At 52.7% G+C, this 21,232-nt stretch overlaps 1 protein-coding gene across 3 annotated transcripts in view; it reads right to left on the reverse strand.

The window, feature by feature from the left end:
- The window catches only part of LOC141074961 (glycogen [starch] synthase, liver-like), a 226,217-nt gene that overhangs the window by 36,039 nt on the left and 168,946 nt on the right, over nt 1-21,232 (reverse strand). For all 3 annotated transcript variants that reach the window (XM_073562286.1, XM_073562285.1, XM_073562284.1), the window contains exons 7-10: nt 5,912-6,032; nt 5,625-5,731; nt 5,484-5,543; nt 5,330-5,408 (exon numbers count right to left, since the gene is read on the reverse strand). In XM_073562286.1, coding sequence (XP_073418387.1) covers nt 5,330-5,408; nt 5,484-5,543; nt 5,625-5,731; nt 5,912-6,032 — 367 coding nt within the window. The remainder of the gene's footprint in view (nt 1-5,329; nt 5,409-5,483; nt 5,544-5,624; nt 5,732-5,911; nt 6,033-21,232) is intronic.

Raw genomic sequence — 21,232 nt, forward strand, 5'->3', positions numbered from 1 at the left:
TCATGTGTGTAATCAGTATCTGGATCTATCACACCTGTGTAATAATCATGTGTGTAATCAGCATCTGGATCTATCACACCTGTGTAATAATCATGTGTGTAATCAGTATCTGGATCTATCACACCTGTGTAATAATCATGTGTGTAATCATCATCTGGATCTATCACACCTGTGTAATAATCATGTGTGTAATCAGTATCTGGATCTATCACACCTGTGTAATAATCATGTGTGTAATCAGTATCTGGATCTATCACACCTTGTGTAATAATCATGTGTGCAATCGGCATCTGGATCTATCACACCTGTGTAATAATCATGTGTGTAATCATCATCTGGATCTATCACACCTGTGTAATAATCATGTGTGTAATCAGTATCTGGATCTATCACACCTGTGTAATAATCATGTGTGTAATCAGTATCTGGATCTATCACACCTGTGTAATAATCATGTGTGTAATCAGTGTCTGGATCTGTCACACCTGTGTAATAATCATGTGTGTAATCATCATCTGGATCTGTCACACCTGTGTAATAATCATGTGTCTGATCAGCATCTGGATCTATCACACCTGTGTAATAATCATGTGTGCAATCGGCATCTGGATCTATCACACCTGTGTAATAATCATGTGTGTAATCAGCATCTGGATCTATCACACCTGTGTAATAATCATGTGTGTAATCATCATCTGGATCTGTCACACCTGTGTAATAATCATGTGTGTAATCAGTGTCTGGATCTATCACACCTGTGTAATAATCATGTGTGCAATCGGCATCTGGATCTATCACACCTGTCTAATAATCATGTGTGTAATCAGCATCTGGATCTATCACACCTGTGTAATAATCATGTGTGTAATCATCATCTGGATCTATCACACCTGTGTAATAATCATGTGTGTAATCATCATCTGGATCTATCACACCTGTGTAATAATCATGTGTGTAATCAGTATCTGGATCTGTCACACCTGTGTAATAATCATGTGTGTAATCAACATCTGGATCTATCACACCTGTGTAATAATCATGTGTGTAATCAGTATCTGGATCTATCACACCTGTGTAATAATCATGTGTCTGATCAGCATCTGGATCTATCACACCTGTGTAATAATCATGTGTGTAATCAGTATCTGGATCTATCACACCTGTGTAATAATCATGTGTGTAATCATCATCTGGATCTATCACACCTGTGTAATAATCATGTGTGTAATCAGTATCTGGATCTATCACACCTGTGTAATAATCATGTGTGTAATCAGTATCTGGATCTATCACACCTTGTGTAATAATCATGTGTGCAATCGGCATCTGGATCTATCACACCTGTGTAATAATCATGTGTGTAATCATCATCTGGATCTATCACACCTGTGTAATAATCATGTGTGTAATCAGTATCTGGATCTATCACACCTGTGTAATAATCATGTGTGTAATCAGTATCTGGATCTATCACACCTGTGTAATAATCATGTGTGTAATCAGTGTCTGGATCTGTCACACCTGTGTAATAATCATGTGTGTAATCATCATCTGGATCTGTCACACCTGTGTAATAATCATGTGTCTGATCAGCATCTGGATCTATCACACCTGTGTAATAATCATGTGTGCAATCGGCATCTGGATCTATCACACCTGTGTAATAATCATGTGTGTAATCAGCATCTGGATCTATCACACCTGTGTAATAATCATGTGTGTAATCATCATCTGGATCTGTCACACCTGTGTAATAATCATGTGTGTAATCAGTCTCTGGATCTATCACACCTGTGTAATAATCATGTGTGCAATCGGCATCTGGATCTATCACACCTGTCTAATAATCATGTGTGTAATCAGCATCTGGATCTATCACACCTGTGTAATAATCATGTGTGTAATCATCATCTGGATCTATCACACCTGTGTAATAATCATGTGTGTAATCATCATCTGGATCTATCACACCTGTGTAATAATCATGTGTGTAATCAGTATCTGGATCTGTCACACCTGTGTAATAATCATGTGTGTAATCAGCATCTGGATCTATCACACCTGTGTAATAATCATGTGTGTAATCAGTATCTGGATCTATCACACCTGTGTAATAATCATGTGTGTAATCAGCATCTGGATCTATCACACCTGTGTAATAATCATGTGTGTATTAATCATCTGGATCTATCACACTTGTGTAATAATCATGTGTGTAATCATCATCTGGATCTATCACACCTGTGTAATAATCATGTTTGTAATCAGCATCTGGATCTATCACACCTGTGTAATAATCATGTGTGTAATCAGCATCTGGATCTATCACACCTGTCTAATAATCATGTGTGTAATCAGCATCTGGATCTATCACACCTGTGTAATAATCATGTGTGTAATCAGCATCTGGATCTATCACACCTGTCTAATAATCATGTGTGTAATCAGCATCTGGATCTATCACACCTGTGTAATAATCATGTGTGTAATCTGTCTCAGGATTTATCACACCTGTGAAATAATCATGTGTGTAATCAGTACCTGGATCTGCCACACCTGTGTAATAATCATGTGTGTATTAATCATCTTGATCTATCACGCCTGTGTAATAATCATGTGTGTAATCATCATCTGGATCTATCACACCTGTGTAATAATCATGTGTGTAATCAGCATCTGGATCTAACTCACCTGTGTAATAATCATGTGTGTAATCAATATCTGTATCTGTCACACCTGTGCAATAATCATGTGTGTAATCAGTATCTGTATCTGTCCCACCTGTTCAATAATCATGTGTGTAATCAGCATCTGGATCTATCACACCTGTGTAATAATCATGTGTGTAATCAGCATCTGGATCTGTCACACCTGTGTAATAATCATGTGTGTAATCAGCATCTGGATCTGTCACACCTGTCTAATAATCATGTGTGTAATCAGTGTCTGGATCTATCACTCCTGTTCAATAATCATGTGTGTAATCAACATCTGGATCTGTCACACCTGTGTAATAATCATGTGTGTAATCAGCATCTGGATTTATCACACCTGTGTAATAATCATGTGTGTAATCAGTACCTGGATCTGCCACACCTGTGTAATAATCATGTGTGTATTAATCATCTTGATCTATCACACCTGTGTAATAATCATGTGTGTAATCATAATCTGGATCTATCACACCTGTGTAATAATCATGTGTGTAATCAGTACCTGGATCTGCCACACCTGTGTAATAATCATGTGTGTATTAATCATCTTGATCTATCACGCCTGTGTAATAATCATGTGTGTAATCATCATCTGGATCTATCACACCTGTGTAATAATCATGTGTGTAATCAGCATCTGGATCTAACTCACCTGTGTAATAATCATGTGTGTAATCAATATCTGGATCTGTCACACCTGTTCAATAATCATGTGTGTAATCAGCATCTGGATCTATCACACCTGTGTAATAATCATGTGTGTAATCAGCATCTGGATCTGTCACACCTGTGTAATAATCATGTGTGTAATCAGCATCTGGATCTATCACACCTGGGTAATAATCATGTGTGTAATCAGCATCTGGATCTATCACACCTGTGTAATAGTCATGTGTGTAATCAACATCTGGATCTATCACGCCTGTGTAATAGTCATGTGTGTAATCAGTATCTATATCTGTCACACCTGTGTAATAGTCATGTGTGCAATCAGTATCTGTATCTGTCCCACCTGTTCAATAATCATGTGTGTAATCAGTATCTGGATCTATCACACCTGTGTAATAGTCATGTGTGTAATCAGCATCTGGATCTGTCACACCTGTGTAATAGTCATGTGTGCAATCAGTATCTGTATCTGTCCCACCTGTTCAATAATCATGTGTGTAATCAGTATCTGGATCTGTCACACCTGTGCAATAATCATGTGTGTAATCAGTATCTGTATCTGTCCCACCTGTTCAATAATCATGTGTGTAATCAGCATCTGGATCTATCACACCTGTGTAATAATCATGTGTGTAATCAGCATCTGGATCTGTCACACCTGTGTAATAATCATGTGTGTAATCAGCATCTGGATCTATCACACCTGGGTAATAATCATGTGTGTAATCAGCATCTGGATCTATCACACCTGTGTAATAGTCATGTGTGTAATCAACATCTGGATCTATCACGCCTGTGTAATAGTCATGTGTGTAATCAGTATCTGTATCTGTCCCACCTGTTCAATAATCATGTGTGTAATCAGTATCTGGATCTATCACACCTGTGTAATAGTCATGTGTGTAATCAGCATCTGGATCTGTCACACCTGTGTAATAGTCATGTGTGTAATCAGTATCTGTATCTGTCCCACCTGTTCAATAATCATGTGTGTAATCAGTATCTGGATCTATCACACCTGTGTAATAGTCATGTGTGTAATCAGCATCTGGATCTGTCACACCTGTGTAATAGTCATGTGTGTAATCAGCATCTGGATCTGTCACACCTGTGTAATAGTCATGTGTGTAATCAGCATCTGGATCTGTCACACCTGTGTAATAGTCATGTGTGTAATCAGTATCTGTATCTGTCCCACCTGTTCAATAATCATGTGTGTAATCAGTATCTGGATCTATCACACCTGTGTAATAGTCATGTGTGTAATCAGCATCTGGATCTATCACACCTGTGTAATAGTCATGTGTGCAATCAGCATCTGGATCTATCACACCTGTATAATAATCATGTGTGTAATCAGCATCTGGCTCTATCACACCTGTGCAATAATCATGTGTGTAATCAGCATCTGGATCTATCACACCTGGGTAATAATCATGTGTGCAATCAGCATCTGGATCTATCACACCTGTATAATAATCATGTGTGTAATCAGCATCTGGATCTATCACACCTGTGTAATAGTCATGTGTGTCATCAGTATCTGGATCTATCACACCTGTGTAATAATCATGTGTGTAATCAGCATCTGGATCTATCACACCTGGGTAATAATCATGTGTGTAATCAGCATCTGGATCTATCACACCTGTGTAATAGTCATGTGTGTCATCAGTATCTGGCTCTATCACACCTGTGTAATAATCATGTGTGCAATCAGCATCTGGATCTATCACACCTGTATAATAGTCATGTGTGTAATCGGCATCTGGATCTATCACACCTGGGTAATAGTCATGTGTGTAATCAGCATCTGGATCTATCACACCTGGGTAATAATCATGTGTGTAATCAGCATCTGGATCTATCACACCTGTGTAATAGTCATGTGTGTAATCAGCTGTGCTATAATCACGTGTTCAGCATTATACACTGCCGCCATATACCTGTGTGGAGAATATCGCCCTCTTCATGATGGTCAGATCGTCGCGGTCCAGGATCTTGCTCATGTCGGGTATTTCTCCCCTGATCAGAGAGGTAGTATAAGTCAGTAGGTTACACCCCGAGGGGCACTCATCTGCCATAGTTGGCGGCTCGTACCTCAGCAGCGCCTCATACAGTTTCTTTCCAAACTTCTCCTTTATGGTGTGAGCGGTGTCCCTGAAACCAACACACGGCTTATACTGCGAAATAACGTACCGCCACCCACTCACCCAGACCCCCGTGCAGAGACGGACTCACCACAGCTGCTTCCTCACCGCCTGACCCTTCAGTGTCTCCACATTGAAGTTATTCGTCTTAGTCGGCATAATGAAGAAGACCACGACCGTGACGTCACTGCGGTGCACCTGATCCGAGAAGAGGGTGACAAAGGACAGGTGGTAATAACCCACGCAGGGACGTACTCACCGGAGATGCCCATACCACAGGACTACTGCCGACAACCCGCCTGTACAAGGGGTGATAGGTTGTCAGCCCCGCCCCTGGATGTTATAACGATGCAGTGACCATTATAAGACGCCTCGTACCCGGAGCAGGAAGTTCAGTCTGGACAGAGACTCCAGGAAAATGTCGGCTCCTTTATTGGAATATTCGTACCGTCCGGCAATGAAGAAAAACAGCGTCTTCTCCAGAGTGAAGTCCAGGTGTCTGCAGGGAGACACGAAGGGTTAACGGGGAGAAAAATCCACCCCCCCATAGATCACACGGGAGAGATCCACCGGGAAAGATCAGCCAGGATAGATCCACCAGGAGACATCAGCCAGGATAGATCCACCAGGAGAGATCTACCATGAGAGATCCACTGGGAAAGATCCACCATGAGAGATCTACCATGAGAGATCTGTCAGGAAAGATCCACCGAGAGAGAGCCACTGGGAGAGATCTGCCAGGACCTATCCACCGGGAGAGATCTGTCAGGATCCACCAGGAGAGATCTACCATGAGAGATTTGTCAAGAAAGATTCACCAAGAGAGATCTGCCGACTGCTCACAAACCCTCATCATCATCTACACTGGAAGCTAATGTGCCAAAACCTCAGCTGTGACAAGTGCCAGCAAGAACTCACTCTGCAGATCTAACTGACAGCAAGCAGATATCATTACAGTAAGAGTGACCGCAGCTCTGGAGGTGACTGGAGGATAAGACATGATGTAACAGCAGAATAGTGAGTGCAGCTCTGGAGGTGACTGGAGGATAAGACCTGATGTAACAGCAGAATAGTGAGTGCAGCTCTGGAGGTGACTGGAGGATAGAGCACGCCCAGGAAGAGGAGGAGCATCTGTGCTGAGCATCTGCAGGCTAGGGCCTTGCTAAGCTCCTGGGAAGGGAGGTTTTTTCCTGCAAGGACTTTCCATCTGCCCCCTTCCCAGGAAAGAGGACTTTCCCTGGGACTGAGCGCCGGGGCTGTGCCCCTGGCTCCCACCCTCCGGCAAGCCAGCTGGGGGTGGGGGGCCTCAGCACCATCCAGAGGCCAGGGTGCAGCCAGCCAGTCCCAGGGAGATGGGGAAGAGACGGAGCCAAGAGAGAGGGGGTCGCAGGACCCAGGAGCCCCGGGACACCGGGCCCCCCGAAGCTGGTACCGTGGCGGCTCCTCCTCCCGGAGGAGTGGCGGCCCAGAGCAGAGGTGCAGTGGCAGAGCCCCCCAACATCTGGGGCTCCAGAGCTGAGGGAGAGCCATCCACCATCTACGCCTCCCGCATCCATGCGCACCTCTGCGAATATGAGGAGGCCGCCAAACAGCTGGGAAAACTCCGGGAGGAGTTAAGGGGAGCACGAGCGGTGGCTAAGAACCGGCTCCCCGCCTCGAGACGAGCTGAGGTCTCCGCCACGGTGGAGAGGCTGAAGGGGGCTATCAGGGCCTTGGAGGAGATACGGGCGGCTATCCTGAGTGGGAGCGGCCCCTTTGCAGAGAAACTGAAAAATGATGACCGGTTTAGAGCCATGACCGGAGGGTCTCCTGGGGGGTCGGGAGGCCCCTGCCAGGTGGAGCACGAAGAGGAGGATGGCGGAACATCTACGCCTGCCCCACCTGAAGGCCTGGTGAGCAACAACACCCAGGTAACATGCAGCGGGGTGGCCCCTGAGCAAGTGGCTCTCCCACCGGACTCCAGTTACTCGGAGGAAAGTGGGGGCGAGGGGGAGGCTGGTGGGAGTGGGGACAGTAGTAGTGAGGGGGGCTGCCTCGTCCTACAACAGGTGAGGCAGATCGAGTCCCCAGAGCGGTTTGGCACACTGCTCTTTGGGGATGAGGTCTGCCCTGAGGACGAGGCAACCGGAAAGAGGAAAAAGAAAAAAAACAAGCGCAAGCCAAAGAACACCGTGGCTGACAAACTTATGTTTGTCCCTCTTTCCGGGGCCCCTCTGTCCCGCTGTATGGAACCCGCTGCCCACCCCGGCTCGGGCCCTGTGGTGGGTCCGCAGCGGGGGCGCGGGGAGAGTGATGTGTGCCTGGACCTTACCGTCACATCTGGTGGTGGCGGTGAGGGTTCAGGCAGCGACATGGAGGTCGGTGCTGGTGCCAGTGGTGTAACAGCCGCTGGCGGTATTGGCAGTAGTGGTGTCCGGGCTCAGTCCCCGGTGGCAGGGGGGGCTGGCCTGGCGCTCAGCACGGGTACAGCCAGGACCGCACCTCCGGCGGTGAGTGCTGGGGTCTCTGGATCCCCCACGCACGGGTCCGTTAAGTCTGGTCCACTTATGGGGGTCCAGAGACCTAGAAAGGGCGTGGAGGCTGCTGTGAAGCAGCAGCTAAAAAAATGCAAGGGGCTGGTAGCTCCTCTGACGGCGCCCGTGGCAAGAGCGGGGTCCCCGGCGCGTAGACCCAAAAAGGGGTCCGTGCTGGGGGCACCGCCGCCGCTGGGCGACGAGGGGGAGTGGCCAGCCCTGCCAACATCAAGTGGTGGGTTCAGGGGCGCAGTGACGGTCCGTGAGGGGGGCGTGGCCTCCCCGAGTGTTGCCCAGCCTGCAAAGGCTGCGGCATGCGGGGGGGGCGTGTCCTCCTCGGCCGCTGTCCCGCCCGCTGTGCCCGCGTCACCTGGGGAGGGCGTGGCCTCGCAAGGGGTCACTGCTCTGCCCGGGGTGGCTGCGGCCGGCGGGGGGGGCGTGGCCTTGGCGGGCCCACTGCCTCCTGTCCCGCCTACCCCCTCAAGCAGCATAGTGCCCCCAAAAGTCGGTAGGGAGTTGTCGGGGTCCCCAGCCCGCTTACCTCCATCTGGTGGTGCGGGGGCTCTGGCGCTCCTTGGGAAGCCGGCGGGGGCGAACAGCAGAGGGCAGGGTGCGGTGGCAGTGGCCGTCCCTGTCCTCAGTGCAAAGACACCGCAAAAAGAAAAAAAAGTGGAGCCAGAGAACCCAGGAGCTGCTGCTGCTCCCAGGCTCGGGCAGGGCGTACTGAGTGCGCTCTGCTCGGAGGTATTTAAAGGGGCAGCGGCACTCTTGGACAAGAGTTGGAGCAGTGCCAGCAGCTCCAAGGAGCAGAGCACTGGCCAGTCAGGGCCCCCAGCAGGCAGGCAGGGGTACTGCAACACCAAGTCTGCTAATGTAAATAGTGGTCTATCTGGAAGTGAGAGTGGGAGTGAGATAGGAGATATTTTTGAAGAGCTGTTTGAGGACATAAATGGTGATGTGAGCGATATGGATGAGGGAGTGAGTGCGAGTGTGAATGTGGCAGTAAATGCTGGAGTGAGTGCCGGAGCGAGTGGAAATAATAAAAGAGTGAACGGGAGAATGAATGAGGGTGCTGGCACAAGTGGTGGTAGTGGTGGGAGGGCTGGCCCGTCTGCCCCCCCATCCGCGAGGCCCCAACGTAATTATGCGGGGGTCGCGGCTGGGGGTCGGGGTGGTTCCGGGGGGGTCTCCTCGCCTCCGGGCTCCGGGGACGGCGGTTTGCACCGCCGTTTCCTGGAGGCCCTCCAAAGGGGAGAAAGATCGATCATGGTAGAGGGGAGGACAGTGGACCTGTCTTTCTGGATAGAGAGACATGGCCTAGCAGCCTTCCAAAATCAAAGGGAGGGAGGGACTGTTTGGTCTCTCCCCACAGCCGGGCAGGGGCCGCCAAGAAGGAATGTGGTCCGTCTTAGGTGGGGGGGCAGTGAAGCTTGTCCACCTAGGAGCAAGGTGGTGGAGCTCCTCCTTAAGATGGGCTTCGGGGCGAATGACATCTTTGCCCTGATACACCCTTCGGCGTCCCGCTTCTTCGACGTCAGCTTCGTGCGGCCAGAGGGGCTTGAGCTCTTCTGGTCAAACTACGAGCTGGTGCGAGAAGAGCCCGGATGGCGAGACTTCGTGGCTCAAGCGGTGTCTCGCCAAAATTCCGTCAAGCGAGTGACCGTGGTTACATGTAACGAGTCACTCGCAGGCGTGGACATCATGACGTGGCTTTCCCGTTACGGGGAGGTCACCGAGGTCCCAAAAAAGAACAGGGACGAGTTTGGCATCTGGTCGGGGGGCTGGACCTTCATGGTCAAATTGAAGGTTTCCGGCGGCACGGTCACCCACATCCCTTCCTCGGCGTTCCTGGGAAGGGACAGGATCCTGGTCTTCTACCAGGGGCAACCGAAGGTCTGCCACAAGTGCGGCGACCCCACTCACTTCAGCGCCAACTGCAAGGTGCAGAAGTGCGCGTTGTGTGGTGGGGTAGGTCACCTGGCTGCCTTGTGCAAAGACATTCGGTGCCACCTGTGTGGTGACCTGGGTCACCCTCTCAGCCGCTGCCCTCGCTCTTTCTCTAATGCCGCCACAGGCCCGGTGGGGGGAGACCGCGGGGGGGCAACCCCCGGTGGCGCTGCTTCTGCTGTGGCAGGTGGTGGCGAAGGGGGAAGGGCTGAGGGGCCAGTGAGGAAGGGCAATGCTGCAAGGGGCCCCGCGTACCAGCGGAGGCAGGAAAAACGCCAGGGAGGTAAGGGACAGGTGGAGCCTCGGGCAACCGGGGTGATGCCTGCTCCTCCCTCCAGGCCCGTGGCCAAAGCCTCTGAGGCCCTGGGGGAGAGTGCGGTGAGTGAGGAGATCAGGAGGATGGAGAGAGAGGAGAAAGCGGCTGACTCGGACAATTCCTCTCAGTATGAAAGTGTTGATGAGGATGTCCAAGAGCAGCCTACAGCACCAGGTGGCAAAACCAGGCGTGCCAAGCGCAAAGCGGTGGGGAGGAAGGCTGACAAGCCTTCAAAGTCCCCCCCACCCCCGACCACAAGGGTGCATACGGAAGGGCCCGCTGACCCCCCTCTGATCAGACTCTCCAACCGGTTCAGCGCCCTCGGGGGTTCAGATGATGAACCGCAAGACGAGGGTACTGGGCCGGGGGCAACACCGGAGGGTCCTTCAGGGGATGGCGGAGTCCGTCCCTCAGGGGGCATTGCTCCTCCTGAGGGGGGGACAGACCTGGAACCCGGGGGCGAGGACACCGGGGGGGGTGGGATGGACACGTCGGGAGCTTCCCTGAAAAGGAAGGTGTCTGACCCCTCCCCAGGAGGAGGTAATAGCGGGGTAGGGAAGAAATTGGCCATCCAACTCGATCACCCATGATGGCTGAACTCGCCCCGTTGACGCTGGCGTCTATTAATGTCGCCAGCATTAAGTCAGATGCGGCTCGCTTCACGGCCTTTGATTTTTTCTCCCGGATTGAGGCAGAAATTTTATTCTTGCAAGAGACCAGACTAACAGACATGGGGGCCATCTATAAAGCACGGAGGGAGTGGAGGTGCGGGCCCTCATACTGGTCTCTTGCGGCCGAGCCGTATAGCGGGGTGGCAGTCCTTTTTAAGACTGCAGCAGTTGAATGCCGACGGGTTACTGAGTTGGAAATGGGGAGGTGCCTGATCCTAGATGTCTTCATGAGGGGACAAGAGCTCCGGCTCATCAACATCTACGGCCCGCAGTCCAAGTGGGACCGCAAATGTCTCTTCCTGAGGATCAAGCCCTTTCTTTTTACGAGCCGACAGGTGGTCTTCGGTGGGGACTTCAACACCATTACGAGGTCCCGTGACCGGGGGGGTCCCGGAGATCGCCTGGCTTATGATAGCGTCGCGTTGAATAGCATAGCCAGTGAAGCTCGCCTGGTGGATGCCCACATCCGGCACACTCCAGGTCACGGAGGTTTCACCTACCATAGGGGTAGCTGTAGGTCTAGAATAGACAGGTTTTTTTTGAAGGAGGACGCCATCTTTTCTGCTGTGTCCGCCGTTGAGGTGGAGTTCTCCGATCACTGTCTAATTTTCTTTTCTCTGAATGTTGCAGAGACTCCTCGGATGGGAAGAGGGCTGTGGAAGCTCAATTCGTCCCTGCTGGAAGAAGCGGAGGTGAGACAATCCTTCGAGGATTTTCTTCAGAGCCAGGTACCGCTGTTGGATCTCTGTAGTAGTAAGTCAGAGTGGTGGGAGATCTTCAAAAAGCGGGTGGCGGGGTTCTTCCGTCAGCTCTCGAGCCTCAGGAGTCTGAACAGGCACCGCTTGTACCAGGCTCTGGGGAGGAAACTCGAGCAGCTTGTCTCGACTGGAGGTGACCGAGAGGAAATCTCCAGAGTGAAATCTTTGCTCAAGAGGTGTCAGTATGATAGGCACACATCCTTGGTTTTTGAGAGGGACTTCGGGAAGTACCGCTCGCCCGACCCTTACAGAAACTGTAAGATGTCAGTGAATTGTAAGATGGTGACAGGACTGATCGACAGTACGGGGTCCCTGAACAGATCCAAATCAGGGATCCTGGAGGTGGTCAGATCCTTCTACTCACACCTCTTGGAAAAGAAGGATCTGGATCGGGACAGGATGTCGGCTTTCCTGGCTGAAGCCATCCCTGAGCCAGGGGGTGACCCCTCTCTTGGTGTTTTGGCAGAAGAAATCAGGGAAGAGGAAGTGAGACTGGCCATTGATGGGCTTCGGCTCAAGAAATCGCCAGGTCCGGATGGCTTAACATCTGAGTTCTATAAGACTTTTAGGGACTCCTTGGTCCCCCTCTTGACAGGGGTCTTTAATGAGTGTCTCTCCTCGGGCACTCTTCCCGGCTCAATGAGGAAGTCAGCCCTCATTATTCTGTCAAAGGGTAAGGATCCGTCCCGAATCGAGAACTGGCGTCCCATAGCGCTTCTCGATACGGACCGGAAGGTTCTGGCCAAGGTGCTGTTTAATCGGCTGGTGAAGTTTGCACCCCGGCTCCTTTCAGGGGCCCAGCATTGCTCTGTTCCAGGCCGCAGTACTTTTAGTGCTGTGCTCGGTGTCCGAGAGGCAGTGGAGCAGGGTAGGGCAGGTCACTGGAAGGGGTACTTGCTGTCATTAGATCAAGCGAAAGCCTTTGACCGGGTCAACCACGAGTACCTCTGGTCCGTCCTTTTGAGGTATGGTCTGCCTGGGAGGTTTGTAAAATGGTTAGAGATCTTGTACCAAGGGGCTGAGACTTTTCCGCTGGTGAATGGTTGGTCAGGTCGTCCTTTTGAGGTGGGTTCTGGGGTCCGTCAGGGCTGTCCGCTGAGCCCGCTTTTATACGTGTTCGCGATCGATCCCTTCTTAAGGAGGGTAGATCGTGGACCGTTGGCGGGAGTCGGGATGGACCGGGCGGGCTCTGGCTCCTCTCTGAGGGTGGTGGCGTACGCCGATGATGTTTCCCTGTTCGTATCCTCGAGAGGGGAGGCGGACTGGGTCATGTCGGAGGTAGTGCGCTACTCGGAGGCATCCGGGTCCATGATCAACCGGGATAAGTGTGAAAGTCTCTGGCTGGGAGGGGGAGATCCTAGTTTTGATCTCCCGGACACCCTTCCAGGGCCCCAGGCCACCGCCAAAATTCTAGGCATCGAATTTGGCCCCGGGGACTACCCCCAGCAAAATTGGGAGGGCAGACTTAAGATCGCCGCCCAAAAGGTGGACCAATGGAAGGGTTGGTCTTTAACCCTGAGGGAAAGGGTTGCCCTGGCTAAAGGCTATCTGCTACCTTTATTGATATACCTGGGCAGTGTGTGCATCTTGCCGGAACCTCTCTGGACGCGGGTCTATAGCCTGTTCTTCCAATTGTTATGGGGGAATAGGCTTAACCTAATCAAGAGGGAGGTTACATACCGTACGAGGAGACTAGGCGGGTTGGGTATGGTCAACCCGGTGGTGTTTCTAGTAAACACCTTTCTTAAGACTAACATCTCTAACCTCTGGCTAGAGAGGGCTCCTCCGTGGGTAGTCTCCTGCAAGGGTTGGCTTTGGCCTTTCTTCCAGGAATGGGAGACAGGAGGGCGGGTGAAGGACCTACGCACACCTCATGGGCATCTTCCGGCTTACGCTACCCCGGTTCTGAAGGTGATCCGCCGGTGGGGTCTGGGAATGTGGGAAATCAGGACCATGTCGAGGCAGTGCCTTGACAGGAGGGTCCTGTTGACCCATTTCCAGAAGCCCCTGGCCCTTAAGGATTGCCCAGGCCGGGATCTGGAGGTCGGGCTGGGGCTTTTAAATTCTAAGCGGATCCCCATGAAGTTTTGGGACTTGACCTGGCGTTGCTTCCACGGGAGGCTGTATGTAAGGGACAACTTGAAGTGCAGGAACTCCGATGACCGGGGTTGCCCTCGTGAGGAGTGTGGCGACGTGCTGGAAAGCATGGAGCACTTCCTGCTTCATTGTCCCTTTAATGCAGAGGTTTACAACAGGGTGGGTGCCTCCATACGTTGGCCGCGGCTGGCGTCCCTCTCCTACACTGAATGGGCCTATGGAGCGTTCAGATCCCTGGGTGGCCGGGACCCGTGCACTTTATTCCTAGTCAGTGCAGCGGTTAGGTTCCACGCTTGGAATGCACGGTGCCTAGTTACGACGCGGAAAAAAACCCTCCCAAGGGATGAGGTGGTAGGAAACATCTTGGGTGACCTGGTGAAGGTCCGTTCTTTGGAGTTCGAAAGGTTGGGTGTGAGGAAGGCCTCTTGGCTTTGGAGAGGCCTCTCCTTTTAAAAACGCACTCAAGGGAGAGCTAGCTCCGTGTGAATGAGGGTAGGGATAGCATAAGTTTCACTGGGTGTGTTAGGGACAGAAGTAGGGGCAGATAGGGACAGGGAGGGACAGGCACTGAGGGACAGATAGAGAGTTAGTTATGATAAGTTAGGTAGAGTAGGGCCAGGAAGGGACAGACAGGGACAGTTTCTATAGGGACAGAAGTAGGGACAGTCTTAGTTCTTGAGGGATAGGATGAATGTGTTAGTGAGGGATGGAGCCTCTAGAACCCCGTTTTCCTGGTGGTGGGCTGGTGCATGCCACCTTAGCTTTTTGTTTTAAAAACAGGACATATAATGGATATTGGGCTTACAGGTGCCAAACTTGGGCCTTGGGTATGTAAATGCTGTGTTTAGTTTGTATATTAATGCGTAAGTAGATGGGATGGTATTGAGAGTTTTGGAAAATGTCTTTTGGTTGTGCTTTGGTAAAAGGAAAAACATATAACACACGTTTTTTTTGTTTTTTTAGTTAGAATGTGTGGATGGGGTGTAGTCAGGTTGGGAGGGGGGTGCATGGGGGGTGGTGGATGGATGACCGGATGCCAAGAGCAACATGAAGGAGCAGAGGAGCAGGGCAGGAGAAGTAGACTCTGCGGACCCTGGAAAGAGTTTTCGTGTGGAATCAAAAGGCCATAAACTTTCGTGGACCAGATTTTGCAGTGACAAGGCTACAAACTTGTAGGACCTGCGGTGCAAGGTGGTGGGAAAAAAGGCTGCGAACTTGTTGCCATGTGTGGGAGAGGAAAAAAAAAAAAAAAAAAAAAAAAAAAAAAAAAAAAAAAAAAAAAAAAAAAAAAAAAAATCTTTGCTGTGTAATAGGAGGTAAGGTTTGTCGGCCAAAGTGGCAGAGTTCTTGTTTTTTTCAAGGCGGAGGGCCAGGAAAGGGTTATTTTCGTTTGGTTTTTGTAAATAGTAAAATTGTAAATAGTAAACTAGTAAAATCGGTGAGGTGTGAATGGGGGTGAATGGGGGTGAATGGAGTGAGAGTGGGGAGAGGGGTTTATGTTTCTTTGTATTTTCTTTTAAGTGGATTCCTGCTGGGGGACCCTAAGCTGCCAAGCTTAGTGGAGGACAAGGAAAGGATTTGGACTTTCAGTTGTTTGCGCATGTTTTGCACATTTTATGTCTGTCTATGTTGGTTTTCTTTAGTTTATGTATTGTGGTTTGTTTCTGAGTGTAATTTTGATAATTTTGTAAAATAAAAGAGTTGGAGGATAAGACCTGATGTAACAGCAGAATAGTGAGTGCAGCTCTGGAGGTGACTGGAGGATAAGACCTGATGTAACAGCAGAATAGTGAGTGCAGCTCTGGAGGTGACTGGAGGATAAGACATGATGTAACCGCAGAATAGTGAGTGCAGCCTTGGAGGATAAGACATGATGTAACCGCAGAATAGTGAGTGCAGCTCTGGAGGTGACTGGAGGCTAAGATATGATGTAAAGGCAGAATAGTGAGTGCAGCTCTGGAGGTGACTGGAGGATAGAGCACGCCCAGGAAGAGGAGGAGCATCTGTAGGCTAGGGTCCTGCTAGGGTCTTGCTAAGCTCCTGGGAAGGGAGGTTTTTTCCTGCAAGGACTTTCCATCTGCCCCCTTCCCAGGAAAGAGGACTTTCCCTGGGACTGAGCGCCGGGGCTGTGCCCCTGGCTCCCATCCCCCGGCAAGCCAGCTGGGGGCGGGGGGCCTCAGCACCATCCAGAGGCCAGGGTGCAGCCAGCCAGTCCCAGGGAGATGGGGAAGAGACGGAGCCAGGAGAGAGGGGGTCGCAGGACCCAGGAGCCCGGGACACCGGGCCCCCCGAAGCTGGTACCGTGGCGGCTCCTCCTCCCGGAGGAGTGGCGGCCCAGAGCAGAGGTGCAGTGGCAGAGCCCCCCAACATCTGGGGCTCCAGAGCTGAGGGAGAGCCATCCACCATCTACGCCTCCCGTATCCATGCGCACCTCTGCGAATATGAGGAGGCCGCCAAACAGCTGAGAAAACTCCGGGAGGAGTTAAGGGGAGCACGAGCGGTGGCTAAGAACCGGCTCCCCGCCTCGAGACGAGCTGAGGTCTCCGCCACGGTGGAGAGGCTGAAGGGGGCTATCAGGGCCTTGGAGGAGATACGGGCGGCTATCCTGAGTGGGAGCGGCCCCTTTGCAGAGAAACTGAAAAACGATGACCGGTTTAGAGCCATGACCGGAGGGTCTCCTGGGGGGTCGGGAGGCCCCTGCCAGGTGGAGGGCCAAGAGGAGGAGGAGGATGGCGGAACATCTACGCCTGCCCCACCTGAAGGCCTGGTGAGCAACAACACCCAGGTAACATGCAGCGGGGTTGCCCCTGAGCAAGTGGCTCTCCCACCGGACTCCAGTTACTCGGAGGAAAGTGGGGGCGAGGGGGAGGCTGGTGGGAGTGGGGACAGTAGTAGTGAGGGGGGCTGCCTCGTCCTACAACAGGTGAGGCAGATCGAGTCCCCAGAGCGGTTTGGCACACTGCTCTTTGGGGATGAGGTCTGCCCTGAGGACGGGGCAACCGGAAAGAGGAAAAAGAAAAAAAACAAGCGCAAGCCAAAAAACACCGTGGCTGACAAACTTATGTTTGTCCCTCTTTCCGGGGCCCCTCTGTCCCGCTGTATGGAACCCGCTGCCCACCCCGGCTCGGGCCCTGTGGTGGGTCCGCAGCGGGGGCGCGGGCAGAGTGATGTGTGCCTGGACCTTACCGTCACATCTGGTGGTGAGGGTTCAGGCAGCGACATGGAGGTCGGTGCTGGTGCCAGTGGTGTAACAGCCGCTGGCGGTATTGGCAGTAGTGGTGTCCGGGCTCAGTCCCCGGTGGCAGGGGGGGCTGGCCTGGCGCCAAGCACGGGTACAGCCAGGACCGCACCTCCGGCGGTGATTGCTGGGGTCTCTGGATCCCCCACGCACGGGTCCGTTAAGTCTGGTCCACTTATGGGGGTCCAGAGACCTAGAAAGGGCGTGGAGGCTGCTGTGAAGCAGCAGCTAAAAAAATGCAAGGGGCTGGTAGCTCCTCTGACGGCGCCCGTGGCAACAGCGGGGTCCCCGGCGCGTAGACCCAAAAAGGGGTCCGTGCTGGGGGCACCGCCGCCGCTGGGCGACGAGGGGGAGTGGCCAGGCCTTCCAGCATCAAGTGGTGGGTTCAGGGGCGCAGTGACGGTCCGTGAGGGGGGCGTGGCCTCCCCGAGTGTTGCCCAGCCTGCAAAGGCTGCGGCATGCGGGGGGGCATGTCCTCCTCGGCCGCTGTCCCGCCCGCTGTGCCCGCGTCACCTGGGGGGCGTGGCCTCGCAAGGGGTCACTGCTCTGCCCAGGGTGGCTGCGGCCGGCGGGGGGGCGTGGCCTTGGCGGGCCCACTGCCTCCTGTCCCGCCTACCCCCTCAAGCAGCATAGTGCCCCCAAAAGTCGGTAGGGAGTTGTCGGGGTCCCCAGCCCGCTTACCTCCATCTGGTGGTGCGGGGGCTCTGGCGCTCCTTGGGAAGCCGGCGGGGGCGAACAGCAGAGGGCAGGGTGCGGTGGCAGTGGCCGTCCCTGCCCTCAGTGCAAAGACACCGCAAAAAGAAAAAAATGTGGAGCCAGAGAACCCAGGAGCTGCTGCTGCTCCCAGGCTCGGGCAGGGCGTACTGAGTGCGCTCTGCTCGGAGGTATTTAAAGGGGCAGCGGCACTCCTGGACAAGAGGTGGAGCAGTGCCAGCAGCTCCAAGGAGCAGAGCACTGGCCAGTCAGGGCCCCCAGCAGGCAGGCAGGGGTACTGCAACACCAAGTCTGCTAATGTAAATAGTGGTCTATCTGGAAGTGAGAGTGGGAGTGAGATAGGAGATATTTTTGAAGAGCTGTTTGAGGACATAAATGGTGATGTGAGCGATATGGATGAGGGAGTGAGTGCGAGTGTGAATGTGGCAGTAAATGCTGGAGTGAGTGCCGGAGCGAGTGGAAATAATAAAAGAGTGAACGGGAGAGTGAATGAGGGTGCTGGCACGAGTGGTGGTGGTGGAGGGAGGGCTGGCCCGTCTGCCCCCCCAGCCGCGAGGCCCCAACGTAATTATGCGGGGGCCGCGGCTGGGGGTCGGGGTGGTTCCGGGGGGGTCTCCTCGCCTCCGGGCTCCGGGGACGGCGGTTTGCACCGCCGTTTTCTGGAGGCCCTCCAAAGGGGAGAAAGATCGATCATGGTAGAGGGGAGGACAGTGGACTTGTCTTTCTGGATAGAGAGACATGGCCTAGCAGCCTTGGAAAATCAAAGGGAGGGAGGGACTGTTTGGTCTCTCCCCACAGCCGGGCAAGGGCCGCCAAGAAGGAATGTGGTCCGTCTTAGGTGGGGGGGCAGTGAAGCGACTCACCTAGGAGCAAGGTGGTGGAGCTCCTCCTTAAGATGGGCTTCGGGGCGAATGACATCTTTGCCCTGATACATCCTTCGGCGTCCCGCTTCTTTGACGTCAGCTTCGTGCGGCCAGAGGGGCTTGAGCTCTTCTGGTCGAACTACGAGCTGGTGCGAGAAGAGCCCGGATGTCGAGACTTCGTGGCTCAAGCGGTGTCTCGCCAAAATTCCGTCAAGCGAGTGACCGTGGTTACATGTAACGAGTCACTCGCAGGCGTGGACATCATGACGTGGCTTTCCCGTTACGGGGAGGTCACCGAGGTCCCAAAAAAGAACAGGGACAGGTTTGGCATCTGGTCGGGGGGCTGGACCTTCATGGTCAAATTGAAGGTTTCCGGTGGCACGGTCACGCACATCCCTTCCTCGGCGTTCCTGGGAAGGGACCAGGGTCTTCTACCAGGGGCAACCGAAGGTCTGCCACAAGTGCGGCGACCCCACCCACTTCAGCGCCAACTGCAAGGTGCAGAAGTGCGCGTTGTGTGGTGGGGTAGTGTTGTGAGTTCATTTTCCCCTTCACTACTGAGGCCCGAGGAACTCCCTCTTCTGGTAAAGAAAGGTAGTGAGCCTGATTGTCAAACACCTGGGTCTGATGAGGATGACTGGCTGAGTGGAGTTAATGACTGGATATAAGGCTGCCGACGCCCTTCTGGCCTGCGAGTGATTTCTCTGTGGACTTCTAGGAAACCAGTCTGATTCCTGCTCATCTAAAGCTAAGATTTCTGCTTTGCCTTTTTGCATTAGTGTTTTGTTTTCCCTGCTTTTCTGGATTCTGCCATTCCCTGCTGGGGTGAGCTGAATCTCCTTTTGCCTGTTGCTCTGTCTTCAGAATATTCCTGAGTGCTGACATAGCCTTTTTTGAAGCCTAGCGTCTTCAGAGTCTTTTTTACTGTCAGTTTGTTGGCTCTTATTTTCATAGGGTTTTTTCACGGATTGCAGACAGCAGCCTTCCTGTCCTTTCCTATCTAAGCTAGCTTGGGCCCCATCTTTGCTCAGTCTATCTTTCTGTCTGTGCTTTGTTCTTTCTTCTTGCTTCACCGTCATTATATGTGGGGGGCTGCCTTTTGCTTTGGGGTCTGCTCTGGGGCAGTTTAGATTTCCCTTTCTGTCTTTAGGCTATGTAGTCCTCTGGCTGTGATCGAGGGGCCTAGGGCATCGTAGGAGCCCCCCACGGTTACTGCTAGTTGTGTTGATAGGTTCAGGGGTCTGCAATCCGATAGCTGCCAACTTCTCTGGTTTTCTGGACTTAGTAGCATTTCTATTTTGGCCTCCTACGGTGACTCAATCATAACAGGGTAGGTCACCTGGCTGCCTTGTGCAAAGACATTCGGTGCCACCTGTGTGGTGACCTGGGTCACCCTCTCAGCCGCTGCCCTCGCTCTTTCTCTAATGCCACCACAGGCCCAGTGGGGGGAGACCGCGGGGGGGCAACCCCCTGTGGCGCTTCTTCTGCTGTGGCAGGTGGTGGCGGAGGGGGAATGGCTGAGGGGCCAGTGAGGAAGGGCAATGCTGCAAGGGGCCCCGCGTACCAGCGGAGGCAGGAAAAGCGCCAGGGAGGTAAGGGACAGGTGGAGCCTCAGGCAACCGGGGTGATGCCTGCTCCTCCCTCTAGGCCCGTGGCCAAAGCCTCTGAGGCCCTGGGGGAGAGTGCGGTGAGTGAGGAGATCAGGAGGATGGAGAGAGAGGAGAAAGCGGCTGACTTGGACAATTCCTCTCAGTATGAAAGTGAGGATGTCCAAGAACCAGCCTACAGCACCAGGTGGCAAAACCAGGCGTGCCCAGCGCAAAGCGGTGGGGAGGAAGGCTGACAAGCCTTCAAAGTCCCCCCCACCCCTGACCACAAGGGTGCATACGGAAGGGCCCGCTGACCCCCCTCTGAACAGACTCTCCAACCGGTTCAGCGCCCTTGGAGGTTCAGATGATGAACCGCAAGACGAGGGTACTGGGCCGGGGGCAACACCGGAGGGTCCTTCAGGGGATGGCGGAGTCCGTCCCTCAGGGGGCATTGTTCCTCCTGAGGGGGGACAGACCTGGAACCCGGGGGTGAGGACACCGGGGGGGGGGGGGTGGGATGGACACGTCGGGAGCTTCCCTGAAAAGGAAGGTGTCTGACCCCTCCCCAGGTGGAGGTGATAGCGGGGTAGGGAAGAAATTGGCCATCCAACTCGATCACCCAGGATGGCTGAACTCGCCCCGTTGACGCTGGCGTCTATTAATGTCGCCAGCATTAAGTCAGATGCGGCTCGCTTCACGGCCTTTGATTTTTTCTCCCGGATTGAGGCAGAAATTTTATTCTTGCAAGAGACCAGACTAAAAGACATGGGGGCCATCTATAAAGCACGGAGGGAGTGGAGGTGTGGGCCCTCATACTGGTCTCTTGCGGCTGAGCCGTATAGCGGGGTGGCAGTCCTTTTTAAGACTGCAGCAGTTGAATGCCGACGGGTTACTGAGTTGGAAATGGGGAGGTGCCTGATCCTAGATGTCTTCATGAGGGGACAAGAGCTCCGGCTCATCAACATCTACGGCCCACAGTCCAAGTGGGACCGC

This window comes from Dendrobates tinctorius, unplaced genomic scaffold (genome assembly GCF_039654945.1).
Source record: "Dendrobates tinctorius isolate UK_male_01 unplaced genomic scaffold, ASM3965494v1 ptg000344l, whole genome shotgun sequence".
NCBI classification, from domain to species: Eukaryota; Metazoa; Chordata; class Amphibia; order Anura; family Dendrobatidae; genus Dendrobates; species Dendrobates tinctorius.